General features: G+C 42.4%; 1 protein-coding gene across 1 annotated transcript in view; it reads left to right on the forward strand.

Moving 5' to 3' along the window:
• Positions 1-21,075, forward strand: part of LDLRAD3 (low density lipoprotein receptor class A domain containing 3) — a gene marked incomplete at its 3' end in the record, with an annotated part of 131,327 nt that overhangs the window by 43,084 nt on the left and 67,168 nt on the right. The window contains exon 2 of the mRNA XM_082484970.1: positions 1,006-1,152. Coding sequence (XP_082341096.1) covers positions 1,006-1,152 — 147 coding nt within the window. The remainder of the gene's footprint in view (positions 1-1,005; positions 1,153-21,075) is intronic.

The raw sequence follows: 21,075 nt of genomic DNA on the forward strand, positions 1-21,075 counted from the left end.
CAGGTGGGGCATATTTTTGTGACGCCTCCACCCTTAGGTGGGAAGGTTTGTATTTCTGGTTTTTGCCTGGTCAAGTGCATGTGAACATGCCAGAGGGAGAGGAGGGGAAGGATATGCTTTCCCTCATCTTCTGCCTTGCTTGCAGCTTCCCCCCAGCTTGACGATATGCCGTTTTGGTGCTTATTAAAACCATTGAGTGTCATTATCTTCCTTCCCTGAAGTTTGTGTTTCTGTGATAACTGCATTCCAAAAGCGATGCACAAAGTGGGAAACAGTAGATTAAAATTAGTGACTAGAGCTGTGTTTAACCTTGAGGGCAAACCCCTAGGGTTGCCTCCCGCACTGTTCTCTTGATCTCCCTCATCCTGCTACTAACCCCCCTCAACTTGGCAGACTAAGGTGTGCCAACTGCCTTACTAGCCTGTGGACAGATGTATGCCAGGGAACTATCTTAAAACCAAGAAGCTCAATTCTAACTTTGATCAGCAGCACTATGTTTAAAACTTAATTGAAATTGAAAACCTTGTATGAATTAGTCAATGGGTTACCTAGTTCCTAGCGCGTGGGTAACAACAGCAACAAAAAAATACTCTGCAAGCTGAGTACTAATCTGACAAAAACATGGGAGTATGGAGCTGAGTTCTTGTAGCCTCATCTGTTTTAGTTGTGGTTAGACTGACCCTGTGAAAGAGAGATTTTTTATTATTTTTTTTTTTTTAACAAACTTTGCTTTGACCTGCAGATACATAGAAGGCTGCTGTATGTTCCTAGAAAGAAAATAGCATGAAAGAATTCTGTAAAATGGGGAGTGTGAACGAAGAACGGGTAAAATGATAATTTAGAAAAAAGAAAGTGCAATACTCAGGATACTGTTAGAATAATGACAAAATAACGAGGGTCAAGATCCATTTGTCTCATGTTCATTCAACCACTGATAAACAGTGACTGTTTTTGCTGCCTTTTTTAAAATCACCTGTAAACTTTCCTCTTTTTTGTTCATTGCAGAGAGCCAGCTGTTGCCTGGGAATAACTTTACAAATGAATGCAACATTCCTGGAAACTTCATGTGCAGTAATGGGCGCTGTATCCCAGGGGCCTGGCAGTGTGATGGGCTGCCGGACTGCTTTGATGACAGTGATGAGAAGGAATGTCGTAAGTGACCATTGCAATGACCTTAACATGCTTAATATCACAAGGCTTGGCTAGGTAGTGTTACGGGTGTGTTCTGTAGTGTATTTTAGGTAAGTAACAAAGCTACTGCCAGTTTCTTAATTTAGCTATTGTTAGAAAAAAATTATAGCCTTTCTTATTATTTGAGGTCTTTAAGGTTCTTCAAATTGTCCAATTTTAATACAGCACTTGGTAGCAGGTACCTAAACCCCTATTCACAGATGGATAAATTGAGACAGACTTGACTTACGATTCTTCCAGTGGAAGAGGGATGCTCTGTGGTTTTTAGGGGTCCTGTGTATACTGCTTCAGCACACTGGCCTAGTGCTACAGCACACAGTTGACCTCCAATACCATCAACATTAGTTCCTTTAATTTCAAAATTGTTGACTGCATCCTGTTATTTTTGTTCTCTTCTGTCAAAATGTAATAATTCTTAACCCTTTGAAACTTAATACTAACTTTCTGGAAAATACACCAAATTAATTGCCTGATAACGTTTACATGTTTTAATCCTCCCTACAGAACTCCCAGTTCTAGAGAGCTAAAAAATGTCTGATCTGGTTCTCCTCTGTGATTTCATCTTTTTCTTAGCATTGATTAATCTTTAGTTAATGTTATTCAGCCATTAGTTGGCATGAAACTTTCTAGCCTACATGTTTTACCCAGACAGCAAGATTATGCTGCAGCATAACACAGTGATTTGAAACCCAGTTGGGAGTGAAAAAAATAACTCAAATTTTATGTGATTCTAGAGCAACTGAGAAATTTACAAGAAGTAAGTTACTGCTTTTTGTCTAACAAATGTTGCTCCTTTACATTTATACTTTATGGAGGTTTTCATTAAACTTAAAGCAAATTATAGGAAGCTTACCTTTCCCAGGACACTTCTAAGACATCATTAGCTTTGCTTATGGAGAAAAAACAGCTTCTTCCAAATTAACTGACTAGAAATGTGCGATCGCAGCCCAGAAGGCCAACCGTATCCTGGGCTGCATCAGAAGAAGTGTGGCCAGCAGGTCAAAGGTGGTGATTCTGCCCCTCTACTCCACTCTCATGAGACCCCACCTGGAGTACTGCATCCAGCTCTGGAGTCTCCAACATAAGAAGGACATGGACATGCTGGAGCGGGTCCAGAGGAGAGCCACGAGGATGATCCGAGGGCTGGAGCACCTCTCCTTTGAGGAAAGGCTGAGAGATTTGAGGTTATTCAGCCTGGAGAAGAGAAGGCTCCGGGGAGACCTTATTGTGGCCTTCCAGTACCTAAAGGGGGTCTACATGAGAGCCTGGGAAGGACATTTTACTAGGGCATGTAGTGATAGGACGAGGGGGAATGGCTTCAAACTGGATGAGGGCAGGTTTAGATTAAACATTAGGAAGAAGTTTTTCACTTTGAGGGTGGTAAAGCACTGGAACAGGTTGCCCAGAACACTGGAACAGGTTGCCCCATCCCTGGAGGTGTTCAAGGCCAGGCTGGACGTGGCCTTGGGCAACCTGGTCTAGTGGGAGGTGTCACTGCCTATGGCAGGGAGGGGTTGGAACTCGATGATCTTCAAGGTCCCTTCCAACCTAAACCATGATTCTGTGAAATACCATGTTTTGTTAAATGCTCTTGCTTTTATAATGTGGTGCTGCTGCTTTAACCCCAGTTTTACATCTCTTTTAAATTAAGGGGGCTTTAATAACTGTGCTGTGGAAGTCTCCATAGATAGTTCTGCTTTAATCAGTGAGCTTTTCTCCCTTTCTAAGGGATTAAAAGTATCTGTATAAAATAACTGATGCTTTGCAGTCTTTATAAAGCATCAGGCTTGTGTTACAACATTGAAGACAGGTTAATATTTTTTTTTTCTTACTTAGATTTTAACATCTTAGGAAAGGATGGACCTGGATCATTGTTATGCATATCTGTTAAACCCTAGCAGAATTTATAGTAGTGGGAGCTTTGGCAAGAGTGAAAAATGTCTGAAGTTCAACTGGTACCTTTCAGTGAGATGTTCCTGATGACGACAGCTGTGTGACTCTCAGGTTCCTCATTACCTGGCTTCTAAATATGCTGCTAGCATGACTTTTGGTGTGCTGTTTCTACTTCTTGAAACAAGCTGAATGATGGCACTTCTCTGTATTTATAGGTTACAAACCAGGAGGTTTTCTGTCTCTAAGAATGTTATCATCCTCTGCCTTGCATGAATTTTGTTCCACCTGGTACAATTAGAAAATCTTAATGAAGATTTTCATTAAGCTTAATGAAGATTTTCTTAGTGAAGGCTGGGTTGGGTATTTACCCATGAATCAGTAACAGGAACACTTGTGACTCTCTGTTCAAAAATTTCCTTACCAAAATCAGTTGGATCTAGTGAATTGCAGGCACTAATGAGCATAGTAACTGACAATAAAATATAAATAGCTGCAAAATGACAGTTCGTAAAAGTTGTTCTTGTCACAAAAGACTCGAATGAACCACACTGATCTAGGTTATGTTGCAGCTATGAATTTAAGTTTCTGCAGAATTGTCCTTTGGGGTTTTTTATTTAAATACTACTGGCCCACTTGATTGGCTAACAGTTTTCTGGATAAGCATCCTGGCCAAATTAACAGAGACAATTAGACTGTTCTTTCCTCTTCCATTACATCTATCTGCTATCTGAGCACTTTCATAAATGTAAAATTAGCATGGAAAGAGACAACAGGGAGAGCAAGGGATTCATATCCTGTGCTGGCCTGCTGTTAACAGGTCAGGTAAGCCAAAACAGAATGGAGATAGTGCTCATTTTAATCTCCAAACAAAAAATTAATATTCATGCAAACAAGTTCCTGTAATGCATCCAGAGAGCTTCAAGCTGCCTGTTCTGTATCTCCATCCCCTTCATTTTTCTAGGCAGCTTTTAACTCTGTGTATGCTGCCATGAGAAGCACGTCTAATGAGCCACTGTGTGTGTGGGATGCTGAATATACCTGTGTAGCTACAGTCTGTGCACCATGTCAGAGACATGGGGTGTGAAAGGAGTCACTGAGAGAAAGAATTACAGCATTAGTAAGGAGGCTGGGAAGGTTGTTAGTTGTTCGCTTATGTCTGAATTGAGGAAGTTGGCTTAATGTCTCAAGGATGGATGATCCTTCTAAGCCAGCAAATATCCCCTTTTGAATCCTGCTAAGCACCTAGCCTTGCTAATAGCTTCAGAGGGACAGTTCAGCCACTTATGTATGTGGGTATATATATACAATATGTGTAGCTAAAAATGTTTTTTTTTGCAGTTTTGATGAATTTTGAAAATGGTCCAATTCTTATAGTGTAGCTATAGTGTTACCAACAGTCTCTTACACCAGAAAATAATCAAAGTTTGGATGGGCTTATACAGCCTGAATCTGGTGTTAGAGGAGTTCCTAGCTCAGAGTTAATGCACTGAAAGGCAGCCCTAGCATCTTGTCTGAGAAGGACAAAGGAAGAAAAAAAAAAATCACTTGTCTCTTCTCGCCCCTCCAGTTTGTGTCAATCTGTAAAGATAGGCTCCTAGATGACTTTAGGCTGGAAAGGACTCTGGAGGTCATTTAGTCCAGCTGTCTGCTCAGAGCAGAACTAACTTTGGTCAGGGTTATTCAGGGTCTTGTCTGGTCAGGTTTTGCACATTTCCAAGGATGGAGAGTCCCCAGCCCCACTCGGCACCTGTTCCAGGGTTTGAATATGCCCACTAGGAAATTTTTTTTTCCTAGACATGATCAGTTTCTAGTGATGAGATAGAAACTGATTCAAATATTTTTTTAAAGAAGTGCAACACAATTAACATTCAGATCCTCTGGCCTTAGTGAGTGGGAGAGGGGAATGTGGGAGCCCAGGAATTGTTATTCTTGACTGCAGAAACAGCAGCTGAAAAGTAGGAACAGTTGTCATTCAACATGTGTGTGTGCGTTGCATCTGGTTGTGTCATCGTATCCATGTGTGTTGTGTTAATTGTGTTAGGCAATTCCAGGGAGAACAGCCATGCTTGAAAGTGTCATGCTAGCATTGCAAGGGTTGGAGCATGTGGGTGTTTAGATATAGGTATAAAACTTCTTTATTTTTTTAATTGCTTTATGTTAGGCTTTGTTACCTTCCTCCTATCAGAATAGGGCTTGCTTACATAAACTTCGCTTGCAGCAAAATTGGAGCTCTTTGTTTTCTGCTGTGATGTTGCTCTGCATTACCTGAGCTGTTGATAGTGAAGACAAAGCCATAGTAGTTGTGTTAGCAGCATGAGATGGCTGAGTTCCCAGTGTGTTACTACTGAGATGTGCTTTAAGCTGCTTTGTCTGTGATTCCTCACCGACTAGCTAGTTCACATTGAAAGGCTTTAACCTTGCTTTAAAGTGTTTGTGAATAGGCGTTTGGTTACAGGATTCATTTAGTATTGTGGGCTGGTATTTCTGTGAAGACAAGTACGCTGTATTTAGGTGTGCCCACTGAGGAAGTTTCATGCCTGCATGTGTGTGGTTATGTGCAAAGTCTTTCTCTCTGTTTTGGATTGCCTTATGGTTGAACGTGGATGTCCAGCAATATTTTATCAATTCTGTTGCTGTAGCATCTAATCCTGTCTCTCCTCTTCAGACAGGAAAACTTAAAACTCACCGGTCTGGTTCTCTTTTTTTGTGGCCAGCAAGTGAAAAGTGCTGGTCTGGGTGTGAGGAGGAAATAAGATGCAAAGCAGAATTACCTGCAGCTTGTCCATGCATGTCTTATCTCTTCCCTCTCTTGCTTTTGTCCCTTTTCTGTCACCTGCTTTGCAGGCCATCTCTGTTAACCATGTGGGCTTTTTCTTCATCTCCCACACTCACCAGAACCCACACCATCTGTCATCGTCCTTGCTTTCTCTGTGCCCTGACCTGTGATAGGTTTAACACTTCCCGTGCCAGCTGTCTGTATGCTGTTTAGTGCACAGAATATTTCTTGTACTCTTGCCTTCTGTCATGGTGATGTGTTGACAGAAAAATTTTATCTGGTTTCATCTGTGGAGGAGCGTTGAGAAAAGGCATAAGAGGGGAGGGAATAAACTGAGACAGTGACTTCTCATTGTTGTAAATAAGAACTGCTTCTTCTTGAAGCAGAGTATCTCTGGCTTTTCCTCCAAGCCACTAATTGAGCTTGAAAAAGAATTAATTGACCATAGCAGTGTAAATGTTTTGTGAGTTCTCTATAGTTTGAGTAATCTGCTATCATCAATGCATCTCGCAAAATGGAAGACCCTTTTGTAGTTCATTCCCCCAGCTCTGCTAGTTCTTACTGGATTGCTTATCAGCCTGTGTAGTCCAATATCTGTCATGCAGGTTTCTTTTAAATGTTAGTGGGCTTTTAACTGTTACTACTGCTTTTTAGCTGTGGAGATGATTTATATTGGAAGCTGAGGCTCCTCTTGACAAATGCAGAATCTTTACCTACAAGACTTTCCTGTGGGGCTTATAGATGTTGATTGCATAGCACCTAAATCCTGCTCTGGTTGCATACCAGGCATATATATACCTGGGGTTAGTGCTTGCACTGGTCAAGGCGGGAGCTGTATGTTCTCAGCCACTCTCTTCTCTGTCTGTTATCAGATACAGAAAATCCCAAATGGCACAAAATAGAGAACTTGAATGAAAAGAGCCTAGAAGTGTGTGCTTGCATGTTTCAAAACATTTTGAGGTAAATGGATTATCTTTAGTGCTGACCTTTATACCTACCTACTGACACATTCCTTTAGTGCCAAGACCTGCATCCTGCTGTTGGAAGGATTCTCTGCTTGAGATTTAGGACTGCACTAACGTTCTTAGTTATGCTCATAATTTACTCTGTCATCTGTTTCCTCTTCTTCACTCTTTGTAAATCTTTGTATTAGATTATTACAGAAAGAACAATATGAACACTGAAATCGGCTTTTGTCAGCTAATGAGCAACAACTAGTGGAGAGATGGCATGTTGCTGCCTTTGTCAGCTAACGAGCAGCAGATGGTGCAGATTCAGAGCATGGCACATCATCCGTGCTAAGTGCCTGGCATGACAGCAGCCAGAATTAGAGACATATCAAATACCCAGAAGTCTAGATTTTCCTTCATTGCTCTTCTGAGAGCCTTTTCTTATGTGCCAAGTTTGTGTGTTCAGTTATGAGCAAATAGTGGCACAGAGTGAATATAGTGACTAGCTGTGATAATCCAAGGGCTAAAGAGTGTAGGCTGTGGGCTAGAAAAAAATCTTTTGCAAGGATAGCCTTGGGGCAATGTGTTCTAGCGTTAGGAACTTCTGTCTCTCACATGTTTCTGTTTCTAGTTGCCACTGTTGCTCATTCAACACAAACATAAAGGTAAAGCAGATTTTTGAGTCAATGCTAAAGGCTCAGTGATGGGATTATATAGATGTCTGAGCAACAGGGCATCATCCATGCTTGTAAGAATGTGCTGCCAACACACTTCTGTACCGGCTAGCAAGAGCTGGCCTCTGTAGGAACATCTGGAACTGTGGTAGTAAAAACCTCGTTTCATCACCAACAATCTATCATCATCAGACCTTGCTCCAATTGTCTTTCAGACAGTCTTTATGAGCAAGTCTTCTCCACGGGGGAGAATGTATTCATTCAATGAAATGCTGCATGAGAATGGTCAATTTTAACTAGCATTCCCCAGGTAGGTATTGAAGCCACCTGGTAAGCAGGCTTCCACTAAAGGTCAGCTTTGTCTCTTACCTGAGACACGTGCTTGCAAGGGACCCCTTGCAGTCAGAACTGAAGGATTTATAATGTCTGCAGTCCTGGGTTGCAAATCAGCATGGTGTAGTCAGCCAAGCTTTTCTGGAGTCCCACACCAGCAGGCTAAATCTCAGAGCCCTGAAGGCTGCAACTCATAGTTGGGCAATCTGAGAAACCAATTTAATCCGTGTCTAGCAGATCTGGTAAGAACCTTTCTGTTTCTATATCAAGGAATTGAAGCCTTTGGGACCCAAGCTGAAGCCAGGGTCCTGGTGACAAATACTCTAGGAACTCCTAGGTACGGTATGCTGCATGCTGTAGTGCAAAGATGAAGGCCTGAGAAAACGTAAATTTCCTTATGTTTATTTCCTTAAAGTGTTTTGGGGGGCTTTTATTAATGTGTGATGGGAGTGATTTCTAATCTGTGTTTTTTATGGCTGTAACCATGCTTCTGTTGTTTCTGAAAGCATTTTTAACTGTCTTTAGCAGATTAGTAGAATAATATTTGACATGGTGTTGTAATTACTTGTTCATTGCTGATATTTTGGCATATTAATCCTTGATTTTATCTCCTCTAGTGTCTCTTACCCATGTTCTTGGTTTTACCCTGTAGAGATTGAACTATGTGTTTATATATAATAAAAATGCCCTATTTGTTTTCACATTCCTTTCTGTGTTTCTTTTCTATGTTGGTATCGTGGTTTTAACCCCAGAGAGCAACTAGGACCACACAGCCGCTCACTCACTCCCCCCAGTTTGGAGTAAAAGTTAGAAAAAAACCCATGGCTTGAGATAAAGATAGTTTAATGGGTAGAGCAAAAGCCGCCCATACAAGCAAAGCAAAACAAGGAATTCATTCACTACTTCCCATCAGCAGGCAGGTGTTCATCCATCCCTAGGAAAGCAGGGCTCCATCATGCATAGTGGTTACTTGGAAGAGGGGGATGTTTGGAGTTATGGTCTTCCCTTCTTCTTCCCTCAGCTTTATAGACTGAGCATGATGACTGGCAATGGTCATTTGGGCTCAGCTGTCCTGGGTGTATCTTCTCCCAACTTCTTGTGCACTCCCAGCCTACTCACTGGTGTGGCGGTGTGAAGAACAGAAAAGGCCTTGACTGCGTAGCAACAACTAAAATCATTAGTGCGCTACCAACGCTATTCTCATCTCAAATCCAAAACATAGCACTACACCAGCTGCTAGCAAGAAGGTGAACCCCATCCCTGCCGAAACCATGACAGTTGGGTATATTTTCAGTTCTATGTAATCCATCTAAATGCACACAGTGTTTTGTGTAAATGCTTTATAGTCTCTGAATACTTTATAAATCTTCTGGTGTCATCAGGAAGTGGAGTGTGGGGTGGTGGGAGATGTGGCACAACTAAGCTTGCATCATTCAAAATGTTTTTATCTGCACACTTGCTCTTACTCTTCGTTGACCCTGCACTGGTGGAGAATTAGACTGGATTAGCAATATATTGTAGTTTGAAAATACAGCCCACGATAACCATTTCTAAGTTTCTCCCAAGTTTCCTGTACCTTATTGTTCCAATTTAAAAACTGCCTCCCAGACAAGTGTTTACTGCTCCCTCTGGTGTTCATTTGCAACAGGTTTTACTGCTCTACATGTTCAGTATTAGAGAATCTGTGGGAAAGTATTCATAACAAACAATTACACACAGTCCTGGATGAGATATAAAGACTCTTTTCACACGAATGCTAAATGAAACCCACACTCTGCACTTAGTAGCCTGGGTTTCCTAGATTACATGAAGAATCTTTTCCTGTGTTCTAAACCTTTTCAGCTGGGAAACTGAAACTCTCACAGAACAAAGGCAGGTCGGTTAGGTTTTCATCTTCAGACCAGTACTTCAGATGCATTTTGACTGACTTAATTACATGCAGTTTCTACAAAAGAGGTAGTTTTTGAAGATCTGTATGTATTAAAAGCTTCACAGCATCGGAGGGGTGGAAATTATTTAGAAAAGAAAAAAGCCCACTGAAACCAAAGTCATGGCTGAGGAAGTTGCTCTGTTGTTGGAGAAGCTCTTGTGTGCAGAAGCCCGTTGCAGCCTGCAGTAGGAAGGAGGGTTGAGTAGGGACTGCACCAGCTTCAAGCCCATGTCATATGCTTTGGAAGCCTCAGATGAGGATTGTCAGACTGCCTTGTACTGCCCTCTTTGATGTGAGGTAGCTTTCAGAAGATGACTTTTAGATTTGTTGCTGTTCAGTGCTTTAAAAAAAAAAAAAATTTTGGAGTTTGCCCTCGATCAGGAGTATTCTTCAAGTCTGCTTTACAGGAAGATCACAAGCTGGAATTATATTAAGGCACATTATGTACCCATAATGAAGGCACAGACAAAATTTACTAATAAATGGTCATTACTGTCAACTCAAATCGTTCTGATGACAGTCTGAACGTGGATGTTTGTCCTCGCCTTTCCTTACGCTTTGCTGTGAGAGCGGTCAAATTCATGACTTCCACACTGCTAAGAATAAGTAACCAGATCTAGCAGCCGCTTTAAAAGACACAGAAAAAAGGTCTTGTAGAGACAATGAGTTCTGCAATCTCTATAAGCTATTTAATGACTGCTTATTATGATAGTAGAGTTATTTCAGCTGAAGATATTTTGTTTGGGTTTAGCCACTCAGCAGAGTCAGTCTAATGAATGGCTTTCATGTACAGGAACAAAGGGCACAAAATAACTCTGGCTGCTATCCTTTTAAATACTAGGCTTTAGGCTTAACAAACAGAGCTCAGCACACTGAAGAATGAGATGCAGCATTTTGTTAATAAGAAATGTCTGCCCAATTCAGAAGTAACATCAGTAAGCTCTAGGGATTGTCTAAACCAGCTGAGATCTCCTAGAAATACAGCAGCAGGCCAAGACCTTTGAATTGTCTAATATATCAGTGGCCCCAAAAAATGATTCTTAAAGCATGAGTTAAAGCCTGGTGTTAACTAAGGCTAATGCTAAAGAAAATGAGGGTCAGGGTGATATTTTCAAGAGGTGCATTCAGATTCCTGGGGTTAAGATCCAGCGTTGCATACCTGCAACAATTTTTTGGACTGCCCCATCACATGTAAAGGTGAAGTTATCTCATCTGCTGCAGTCTGTTGCTGCTAGCCAGGTGCACTTTTAGCTTTGAGAAGTTTCCAGTGCTGGTTTCTGATACGTTTGGATTCTCTTTTGCTAGCTAACAGCTTATAGTAGTGTGAGCTAAATAGCTGTGAAGTGTGTGTTGTATCAAAGCTCACCACATTTTGGAAAAGATAAGCAAGTAATGAATACTTGCAAATAGGTGAGGACTTCTGTGATTCTAACACCATTCAAGAGTATTAGAGCTGTGCTTGTACTCTTTAGTTCATCAAATCTATATCCGCTACTTTGGAAAGTGTGGAGTGGTTGTGACACGGCTCATGGTGCTTACCAGAGGCTTAGGTAGCTGTGAACTTTGGTCATTGCCTGTGTGCAGTTTTGGAGATGATGACAAGCCGCTGCTGCAAATGGATGTGTCTAAAGACAGCTGAATGGTTGATACACATAACCGAGCTAGCCATCGAATACTGATTTAATGTGCTCTCTGATCCCCCATGAGCATGAAGGAGGATGATACAGGCACAAGAAACAAGATAAAGGCATAGAGATAAATATAAAAGCAGTAAAATAACTAGTATAATTACAGCAACTCGAATACTTTAAAACTCTGCATTCCTGCTAAAATCTATGTGAAATGGCAGAAATGTGGAGCTTGTGGGGTTTTTTGAGAGTATGACCTGGGAATTTAACTCTTCCTATAAACAGGACTACCTTTGTGGTGCCCTACCTTACACTACATCTCCATCTAATGCATTTTAAATGTCTGTGGAGAAAGCACAAGTCTGTAAGGAAACCTCTAAGTAGGTAATTTTTTTTTTATTGACTCCTTATGTCAGGGGGGATTAATATATGGAAGGAGAAAATCTAACAGCAGGGCCAGAACTAAGGAAGAGGGAAATGAGCCATGAAGAGCTGCAGTCAACATAGATTTTGTGTATTTATGTTAATGGAGTAAGGATTGTCATGTGCTAGGATTCCAGGCTCCCAGGTGTTGTACAAACAACAATCTTACAAAACTGTGCAAACATAATTTTTAGTGGTCCCATTCTTATTTATAATCCAGTAATAATTTCTGTAAAAGGCTAATGAAATTAAAACATGTTTATTTTTTCTAAATAACTAGAATGTATAGCAGAAAGCTAGGAATTCCTCTATAAAAGTAAGTTGTATGTATTGTAGTAGTTGTACGTATACCCATGGAAGACCTCTGGACTTCTATTCACAATTTATGATCACTGAGTGCTTTTAAGTCTCCTTCTGTTTTTCTCACTGCTTCCTGTTATCTCCTGGTTGACCTGGAATATTTGTTGCAGGTAGGTGACAAACATCAGAATTCGTAAGCAAAGCTGAATATTAAACAATGCATGCAATGAGCACCTGCATTAATTGGGAAGATGGTGTAAGCCAGCTGCTGATCTTTTTGTCACTTACTCAGATGGCCCTCGAGCTTGGAATATCAAACTGGAATTAACTCTTGTTTTCACTCATGATTAAGCAACCAAATACTTAGTAGTTATTATAAGGTTTATAATGAAATCACCATGGTGAATGTTTCATATGAAGCTCAATTACAGAAATTTACAAATGAGTAAGAGCAAGTGAAATAGCTTCTTACATTTTATAGCTTTTTATGCAGGGAGATCAAGCAGGTTTGTGGTGCTAATTACTTAATCCTCTTGATGGTCTCCTCTAGATGGGGGTCAGTAAATAGCCTGATTGGAGAGCCTGGAATCGAGACAGGTTTAACAGTTGGATGGAATCAGTGGCACAACTGAAATAAAAAGATCAGGTAGCTAGTAGCCCAGGATGGGATGAGGGATTATAGGCCATCAGGCACACTCATGTCCTGAGTTGGAGGAGGGTTGCCCCTGCTACTGAAGTCCCTTAAGGGCTGCGTTCTGTCTTGCGTGTATGTATCCTGAGTAACTTAACAACGTTGATGTTGTACTTAATTTGTATGGCGTAACAGCTAATTTAGAATTTGTCCTTTTGTATGATATTATTGTTCAGGTTGTTTAATGAGTAGTAACTTCTAAAATACTCCTTTTAGGGAGAAATCGCTTTACTGAATGTCTGAAAAACATGCTTTTTGTCTGTGCTCTTTTCTGACATCTCATCTGCCTTGTGATGTTTTTGAAGGACTGAAACAGACTTCTAGACCATGAAAGATGACTTTAAGGCCTTACTGCCTGGCAAAAAGTAAAGACCACTGAGCCATAGTAGTCCAACTTTGAAGTGCTTTCTCTTTTTCCCCTTTTCAAAGGAAGCAGTTCACAACAGCAGACTCCATTGGCTTTTTTACTTTAGCATTGTCCCTTCTCTCATACTATAAACTTACTGGTACTGGGACCGGTGCTGTTTAACATCCTTGTTAAAGGTGTTATGGACAGTGGGACAGTGGGATTGAGTGCACCCTCAGCAAATTTGCCGATGACACCAAGCTGTGTGGAGCGGTCGACACACTGGAAGGGGGGATGCCATACAGAGGGACCTGGACATACTTGAGAGGTGGGCCTGTGTGAACCTCATGAAGTTCAACAAGGCCAAGTGCAGGTCCTGCACATGGGCCAGGGTAATCACAAGCACAAATACAGGCTGGGTGGGGAATGGATTGAGAGCAGCCCTGGGGGTGTTGGTTGATGAGAAGCTCAACATGAGCCGGCAATGTGCACTTGCACCCCAAAAGCCAACCTGGGCTGCATCAAAAGAAGTGTGGTGATTCTACCCCTCTACTCAATTCTCATGAGACCACACCTGGAGTACTGCGTCCAGCTTTGGGGCCCCCAACAGAAGGAAGACATGGACTTGTTGGAGCGAGTCCAGAGGAGGGCCACAAAGATCATCAGAGGACTGGAGCACCTCTCCAATGAAGACAGGCTGAGAGAGTGGGGGTTGTTCAGCCTGGAGAAGAGAAGGCTCTGGGGAGAACTTATTGCAGCTTTCCTGTATCTGAAGGGGGCCTACAAGAAGGCTGGAGAGGGACTTTTTACAAGGGCATGTACTAATAGGATGAGGGGTAATGGCTTCAAAGTGGGAGAAGGTAGATTTAGATTAGATATCAGGAATAAATTTTTCACTCTGAGGGTGGTGACGCGCTGGAACAGGTTGCCCAGAGAAGTTGTTGAAGCCCCATCCCTGGAAGTGTTCAAGGTCAGGTTGGATAGGACTTTGAGCAATCTGGTCTCGTGGGAGGTGTCCCTGCCCATGGCAGAGGCGTTGGAACTTGATGATCTTTAAAGTCTCTTCCATTTCTAACCATTCTATGATTCTATGAAATTTCGGTGTAAATATTGCCTATGTAAGTGGATGATAGTTTACTGTGTTGGAGGCAACCTCTGATGTTTCCTATGGGGCTAATTTAGAGACGGGACTTTTTTTTCTTTTTAATGAAGTATGTTTTAGGCCCACTTTCTCTGAGTTTACAGTAGCAGTTCATGACTACCAACTCTCTTCGCCTGAGTGGTTAAACAGGGAACAAAGGTAAGAGTGACCTAAGAGCTTTTTGTAGGTGCGATGAATGCTCTGCAGTTGGCTGTGTTTTGGATCAAAACTCATTAAATTAAATAGTTGTTTTGTCTTGAATTGGAGAACTTCTGGCATAGTAGACTGTTGGGTGGATTTTATGCTGGGAATAGTACTCAAGTGCTAGCTTTTTTCCAGGTAGGAAAAAGCAAGAAGAAGATGTGAAACTTCTCCATGTCATTCTGCAAGACAGCCCTGTTGAAGAGCTCTGTGAGCCAACAAACAATGCATTTGCCTTTTGTGCTGAGGCAGCTAAATGACTGCAGGTAGCGGTGGCTTTCCCACTGGGAACTGAACTGAAAATACTGTAGGGTCCAAACAGCAATTAACTAACCCAAAATAACCCTAATACTAGGGTTTATATAAGTTTTTGGGGTTAAAGGGATTGTATCCTGGTGCCATCCTGCTTGTGTTAAGTAGCATTGTAAAATCAGTCCTACTCTTCTTTGTAAATTGAAGTTAAATCCTGTTTTACAAACATCAGGGACAAATTGAAAAGATGGCTACCTTTAACTCATTCATATAGAGTCTTTATTGAAATGCTGTGCCTCACCATGCATTCATCAAGAGTGGCTGGATTTACAGTGTTATCTGATGTGGCTGTGGCATCTCTCAACATAAATTAACAACAGCAGAGAAGTTTAACGTGGTTCATTATCAAAGTCAGGAAGATAGCTGTGGCTCTGCAATAATGCGGCATCTGCGCACAGTAGTTTCTGTTTGGAGAATTGCTCTTGTCACATGCAAGTAATCAGGTTTTGATTAGCTGAATAAATCATCATCTGTTGTTGGATTGGGACGTGTGGGTGTGAAGCAGCATAAAGTTATTTTATGTGATTGCTACCTGGAGGGGTTCTAAGGCAAAAATTTGAGTTCAGAGATGCTGATGCTGAAATACTGTGCAGTTTACTTCTAACTGCAGGTTGTCACAAAATGTCTGCTGTTGGATCTGCTACAGTCTGTTTTCCTCACTCCAGATTGAAAAATAACTGAGAAATATTTCAAAATGAAAATGTTTGTAGAGTTAAAGAAGGCACTGTGCTTGTTCTGGTGGCCCTATCAAGTGGGGTGCCTGTTATGTGCTATCTTTGCATCTGTTGCATGCAATAAGCAGTGCCTAGCTCACTGGAACTAGGTGTGAAATGCTGGAGGTGTGGACTAGCTGGCTCATAAGTAAGGATTCAGTCAGAAAGTGTCTTCCCTAAAGTTTCATTAGCAAGACTGTGTACTGGTTTCTGTAAGAGAAACTCAACCTGTTATAAATGTATAATGTCTTCTGTAGTGGGGCACAGATCTAAAATTTTACTCTGATATCTAAAGAGTAGATTAGTATCTACTTGTGGTTACATATGACATTTTTTTTCCAAGAAGTTGGGCCATGCCACCATGTCCTGGCTATATTCCTCAAATCTATAGCCTACAACTGCACTTTACTTGCTGATAATTATAGAAGACATTTCAATTTTTTTGCTGCTCTATCTATGGAAAGAAAAATCACCTGCCCATGACAGAAGATCTGTTGTAACCTTCCAGTAAGATTTTAAGTCCTTGTAGCCAAGTCAAGAGCATCAGAATTGCTTTTATACAAGGATGTGTACCTATATACAGTATAAGATTTTACACAATATATGCCAAATCTGTTTTTTTTTCCCCTGCTGTTGTTCAGCCCTGCTGAGAAATAATAAAATGGATTACACTTTTTAAAAAATAGTGCTGTTTCACACTTCATACCCTAAAGATAGCAAAATGTTTTTCTGTTAATGCTGTAGAGCCATGCTTGCAAACTGTCACATCTTCAGTGGTATGTACAACTGGTCCTGATGGGAAGTTACTATTTTTTTAGAGCCTTAAAAGAAGGGGGTGGGAGCATTGATTTCTGCATAGCATAAGGAGCGACTTCACACACTCACACATACAACTGCCAAAATAGTTTCCTTGAACTTAAGCAAACCAACCTGGGGGGCGTGTTTGGCAAGCTTATACTGTGGCCAGCAGTTCTCTGCCACTGTCTTCACCACTTGCTTCACATTTGAATGTTAAGAGATGAGAAGAATATTTTAGTGAAGAGCAGTTTCTTCCCAAGGCTAATGGAGTCAGAGGAGGCTCCTCCAGTGCATGGTGGTTCACTGACACCTCTTTCTAAATACAATGGCAATTCCCTTTTGTGTAATGTAAATACAGATTCGTGTTAATGCTTCAGTCCTGGGTTGCTTCTGCCATGACTAGGTAACAAATGATGAGTGGAACTGGAGTGAATCAATCCTTTTCTGCCATAGGTTCACAAATTGGTTGAATGTCAGTTTATTTGGGGTGGTTTTTATACTTGCTATATTACTGCAATTGGATTCAGACTGGATCTGCTATTTGTGTAGCCTTTCTTTAGACACAGTTTTGTAAGTTGCTGTGTGATTTCTTGCTGTATTTCAAGTGTGTCTGTCAGTCCCCCTCCTCCCCCTCCAATGTGTGGTGTCTCAGTTTCTTAGGTTCTGGAGACCTGAGCTCAGGAGGACCTTTAAAAACAACCAACTTCTCCCTTCCCTTTCCTTTAGCTGGTTATAACACCAAGGCTAAAAAAGGTCAGATGATCCACATGCATCTGTGTCCTTTTTCACTTCTCTTTTGTTGTTTCCTGATATCCTGGTAATTTCTGATTACCCTGAGCCCATTTCAGCCAAGTGTAACAGAAGAATATAGATTGCAAAGATAATGCTGTCCTTGAAAGCTTATCAAAGCTGAAGTCACTGAAGGAGCCAAATAGGTAGCTGCTGTTAAATAAATGTAAAGTTTTTCATATACAAATCTGCCTAAAAACTTCAGATCTGTGCAGTAGAAGGTACAATGATGAACAAAGGAGACGAAAACATTTTTGTAACAGTCGTGTAATGGGAGTAGGAATTGCAGAGGAATGCTGTGAGTAGTGCAGCACGTGACTTAGAATCATAGAATCATAGGGTTGGAAGGGACCTCTGGAGATCATCTAGTCCAACCCCCCTGCCAGAGCAGGGCCACCTTAGAGCAGGTTGCACAGGAACGTGTCCAGGAGGGTTTTGAATGTCTCCAGAGATGGAGACTCCACCACCTCCCTGGGCAGCCTGTTCCAGTGCTCTGCCGCCCTCAAGGTAAAGAAGTTCCTCCTCATGTTTAGGTGGAACTTCCTATACTCAAGTTTGTGCCCGTTACCTCTTGTCCTGTCACTGGGCACCACCGAAAAGAGCCTGGCCCCATCCTCCTGACACCCAACCTTTAAGTATTTATAAGCATGGATCAGGTCCCCCCTCAACCGTCTTTTTTCCAGACTAAAGAGACCCAATTCCCTCAGTCTTTCTTCATAAGAGAGGTGTTCCAGTCGCCTAATCATCTTGGTAACCCTATGCTGCACCGTCTCCAGCAGTTTCCTGTCCTTCTTGAGCTGGGGAGCCCAGAACTGGACACAGTACTCCAGGTGCGGCCTCACCAAGACAGAGTAGAGGGGGAGGATGACCTCCCTCAACCTGCTGGCCACACTCTTCTTGATGCACCCCAGGATGCCATTGGCCTTGTTGGCCACCAGGGCACATTGCTGGCTCGTGGTCATCCTGTTGTCCACCAGGCCTCCCAGGTCTCTTTCTACAGAGCTGCTCTCCAGCAGGTCAGCCCCCAACCTGTACTGCTGCATGGGGTTATTCCTCCCCAGGTGCAGCACCCTACACTTGCCCTTATTGAATTCATAAGATTCCTCTCTGCCCAACTCTCCAGCCTCTCCAGGTCTCTCTGTATGGCGGCACAGCCTTCTCGTGTGTCAGCCACCCCTCCCAGCTTTGTATCGTCAGCAAACTTGCTGAGGGTGGACTCTATCCCCTCATCCAAGTCGTTGATGAATATATTGAACAGGACTGGACCCAGTACTGAACCCTGGGGAACACCACTCGTCACTGACCTCCAACTAGACTCTGCGCCCCTAACCACAACCCTCTGAGCTCTGTCTTGCAACCAGTTTTCTATCCACCTTACTGTCCATTCATCTAACCCACTCTTCCTAAGCTTCCCTATGAGGATGCTGTGGGAGACCGTGTCGAACGCCTTGCTGAAGTCAAGGTAGACCACATCTACCGCTCTTCCCTCATCTATCCATCCAGTCACACCATCATAGAAGGCTATCAGATTAGTCAGGCATGATTTCCCCTTGGTGAATCCATGCTGAGTACTTCTGACAGCCTTCTTTTCCTCCACATGCCTTGAGATGACGCCCAAAACAAGCTGTTCCATCATCTTTCCAGGGATGGAGGTGAGGCTGACCGGCCTGTAGTTCCCCGGGTCCTCCTTCTTGCCCTTTTTGAAGACCGGAGTGACATTGGCTTTCCTCCAGTCCTCAGGCACCTCGCCTGTTCTCCAGGACCTTTCAAAGATGGTGGAGAGTGGCCCAGCAATGACCTCTGCCAGCTCCCTCAGCACTCTTGGGTGCATCCCATCAGGGCCCATGGACTTGTGAATATCTGATTGACCTAACTGGTCCCTCACTTGATCCTCCTCAACCCAGGGAAGTCTTCCTCTTTCCCCGTTACTTTCTCCAAGGCCTGGGACTCCTGAGGGCTCAGCCGGGTAGTAAAGACCGACGCAAAGAAGGCATTCAGTAACTCCACCTTCTCCGCATCCTCTGTCACCATGGCTCCTGTCTCATTCAGCAGTGGGCCCACAGCTTCTCTGGTCTTCCTTTTGCCTCCAATATACTCGAAGAAGCCCTTCCTGTTGAGCTTGACATCCCTTGCCAGGTTTAGTTCCAAGGCGGCCTTGGCTTTCCTTGTTTCATCCCTGCACACTCTGGCAGCATTCTTGTAATCTTCCCAAGGGGTTAGGCCATTCTTCCACTGAGTGTAAACTTCCTTCTTCCACTTGAGCTTGTTCAGAAGCTCGCTGCTCAACCAGGCAGGCCTCCTGCGTCCCTTGGCCGATTTCTTGCTCTTCGGGATGCACTGATCCTGAGCTCGGAGGAAGTGGTCTTTGAATACCAACTTGAGTCTGCGACAGGCAGTCATGATCCTGGTATACATATCTGTTACTTGTGAGGGTGCTGAAGACCTGAAGAGAATGGATAGCCCTTTCATCTTAAGGGTATCTCCAGAGATCATTGCAGAATGGGAAGGTGCGTGTCTGCTCAGGAGGTGCTTTCCGTAGGAGTGTCATGAGCAATGACCAAACAACACTTGCTTGAAAACCTCGGGAACGGTGTGCCAGAGGACAAGAAGGATATCAAATTGAAAATAAAGCAGAAATTGCCCAGTGGAGTTCTCCATAGTCAGGGGACATGGCTTGTGGTCCAAGCCATTACTGGTTTCTCATTTTTCCTGCGTTTAGACACAGCATATGAGAAATGCATTTTGTGTCTGGAATTGGAACTTGGAAAACTGAGTTCTGTTTGGGAGTGAGACTGGTGTCTAGTAAACTGCTAGCTGTGTGGCTGGGGAATCACTATGGTGTTTGAAATGCTCTTTTGTCTTTTCAGGGTGTCTAATGTAAATGTGTTTGGTTTGTGTATATATCATGCCTGTTGCAAATATGGAGAATTGTATTTGCATTTTGTTTGTTGTTTTTTCCTTCCCTCCAGTTAAAAAAAAAAATAAATCAGTGGACTATGTAAAAGGGAAACTTAGAGGTAATTTGAAGGTGTTTAGTTTCTTGTTTGCTTTTGGTTGTGGTTACTAGTATGTGCTCTTTCAATAAAGTTATTCTAAAACAGAATCTTCTTGTTCTCTGTCTGCTGTTTCAAGAGGAGGAGGAGACAGAAAAAGGTCTGGGGAGAAAATGTTGAACTAAATATTATATAGCTATCTAAGTAATACTTCCATTAAATCATTGTCCTGAATAGTTTCTCCCTCTTTTTGATGGGATATCAGAATGCTTTGAACAGAAGAAAAAGTGCATTTTCCAGAAACTACACTTTGTTCCTGCTTATTCCAGCACCTTTTTCCTCCAGGTGTGCTTGAACATTAAATATTGCTTATGGTTTTACTGCAATACCGCAAGGTAATGCACGAATGTGCTTTGGACCTTCATGTGTAAGGGGCCAGGACAGCTGAGGTTGCTGTGATGTGTGTCATACCTGAAATGGACCTCCTGTAACATTTGCAACAGCTTGTAGCTCTGGTCAGGAAAGGGCAGGCACACAATTTCTGTTCTTCAGAGGGCCAGAGGTTCAGGTTTTGAGAATTCTCAGTTTGAAGTCTGTCTGGAAGAGTAAGGCTGTAAGAGTAAGAGATGGTCAATATTAGTAATTTTGAAGTAAAATATTTTGAAGCCTTAATTTTGCCGTATTTTCAGACATGGCAAAGGGCATAGAATCATAGAATCATATAATGGTTTAGGTTGGAAAGGACCTTGAAGATCATCGAGTTCCAACCCCCCTGCCATAGGCAGGTACACCTCCCACAAGACCAGGTTGCTTAAGGCCACATCCAGACTGGCCTTGAACACCTCCAGGGATGGGGCCTCAACAACCTCTCTGGGCAACCTGTTCCAGTGCCTTACCACCCTCAAAGAGAAAAACTTCTTCCTCATGTTTAATCTAAACCTGCCTTCATCCAGTTTAAAGCCATTCCCCTTCATCCTATCACTACATGCCCTA

This window comes from Vanellus vanellus (assembly GCF_965231255.1).
Source record: "Vanellus vanellus genome assembly, chromosome: 6".
Taxonomy (NCBI): Eukaryota; Metazoa; Chordata; class Aves; order Charadriiformes; family Charadriidae; genus Vanellus; species Vanellus vanellus.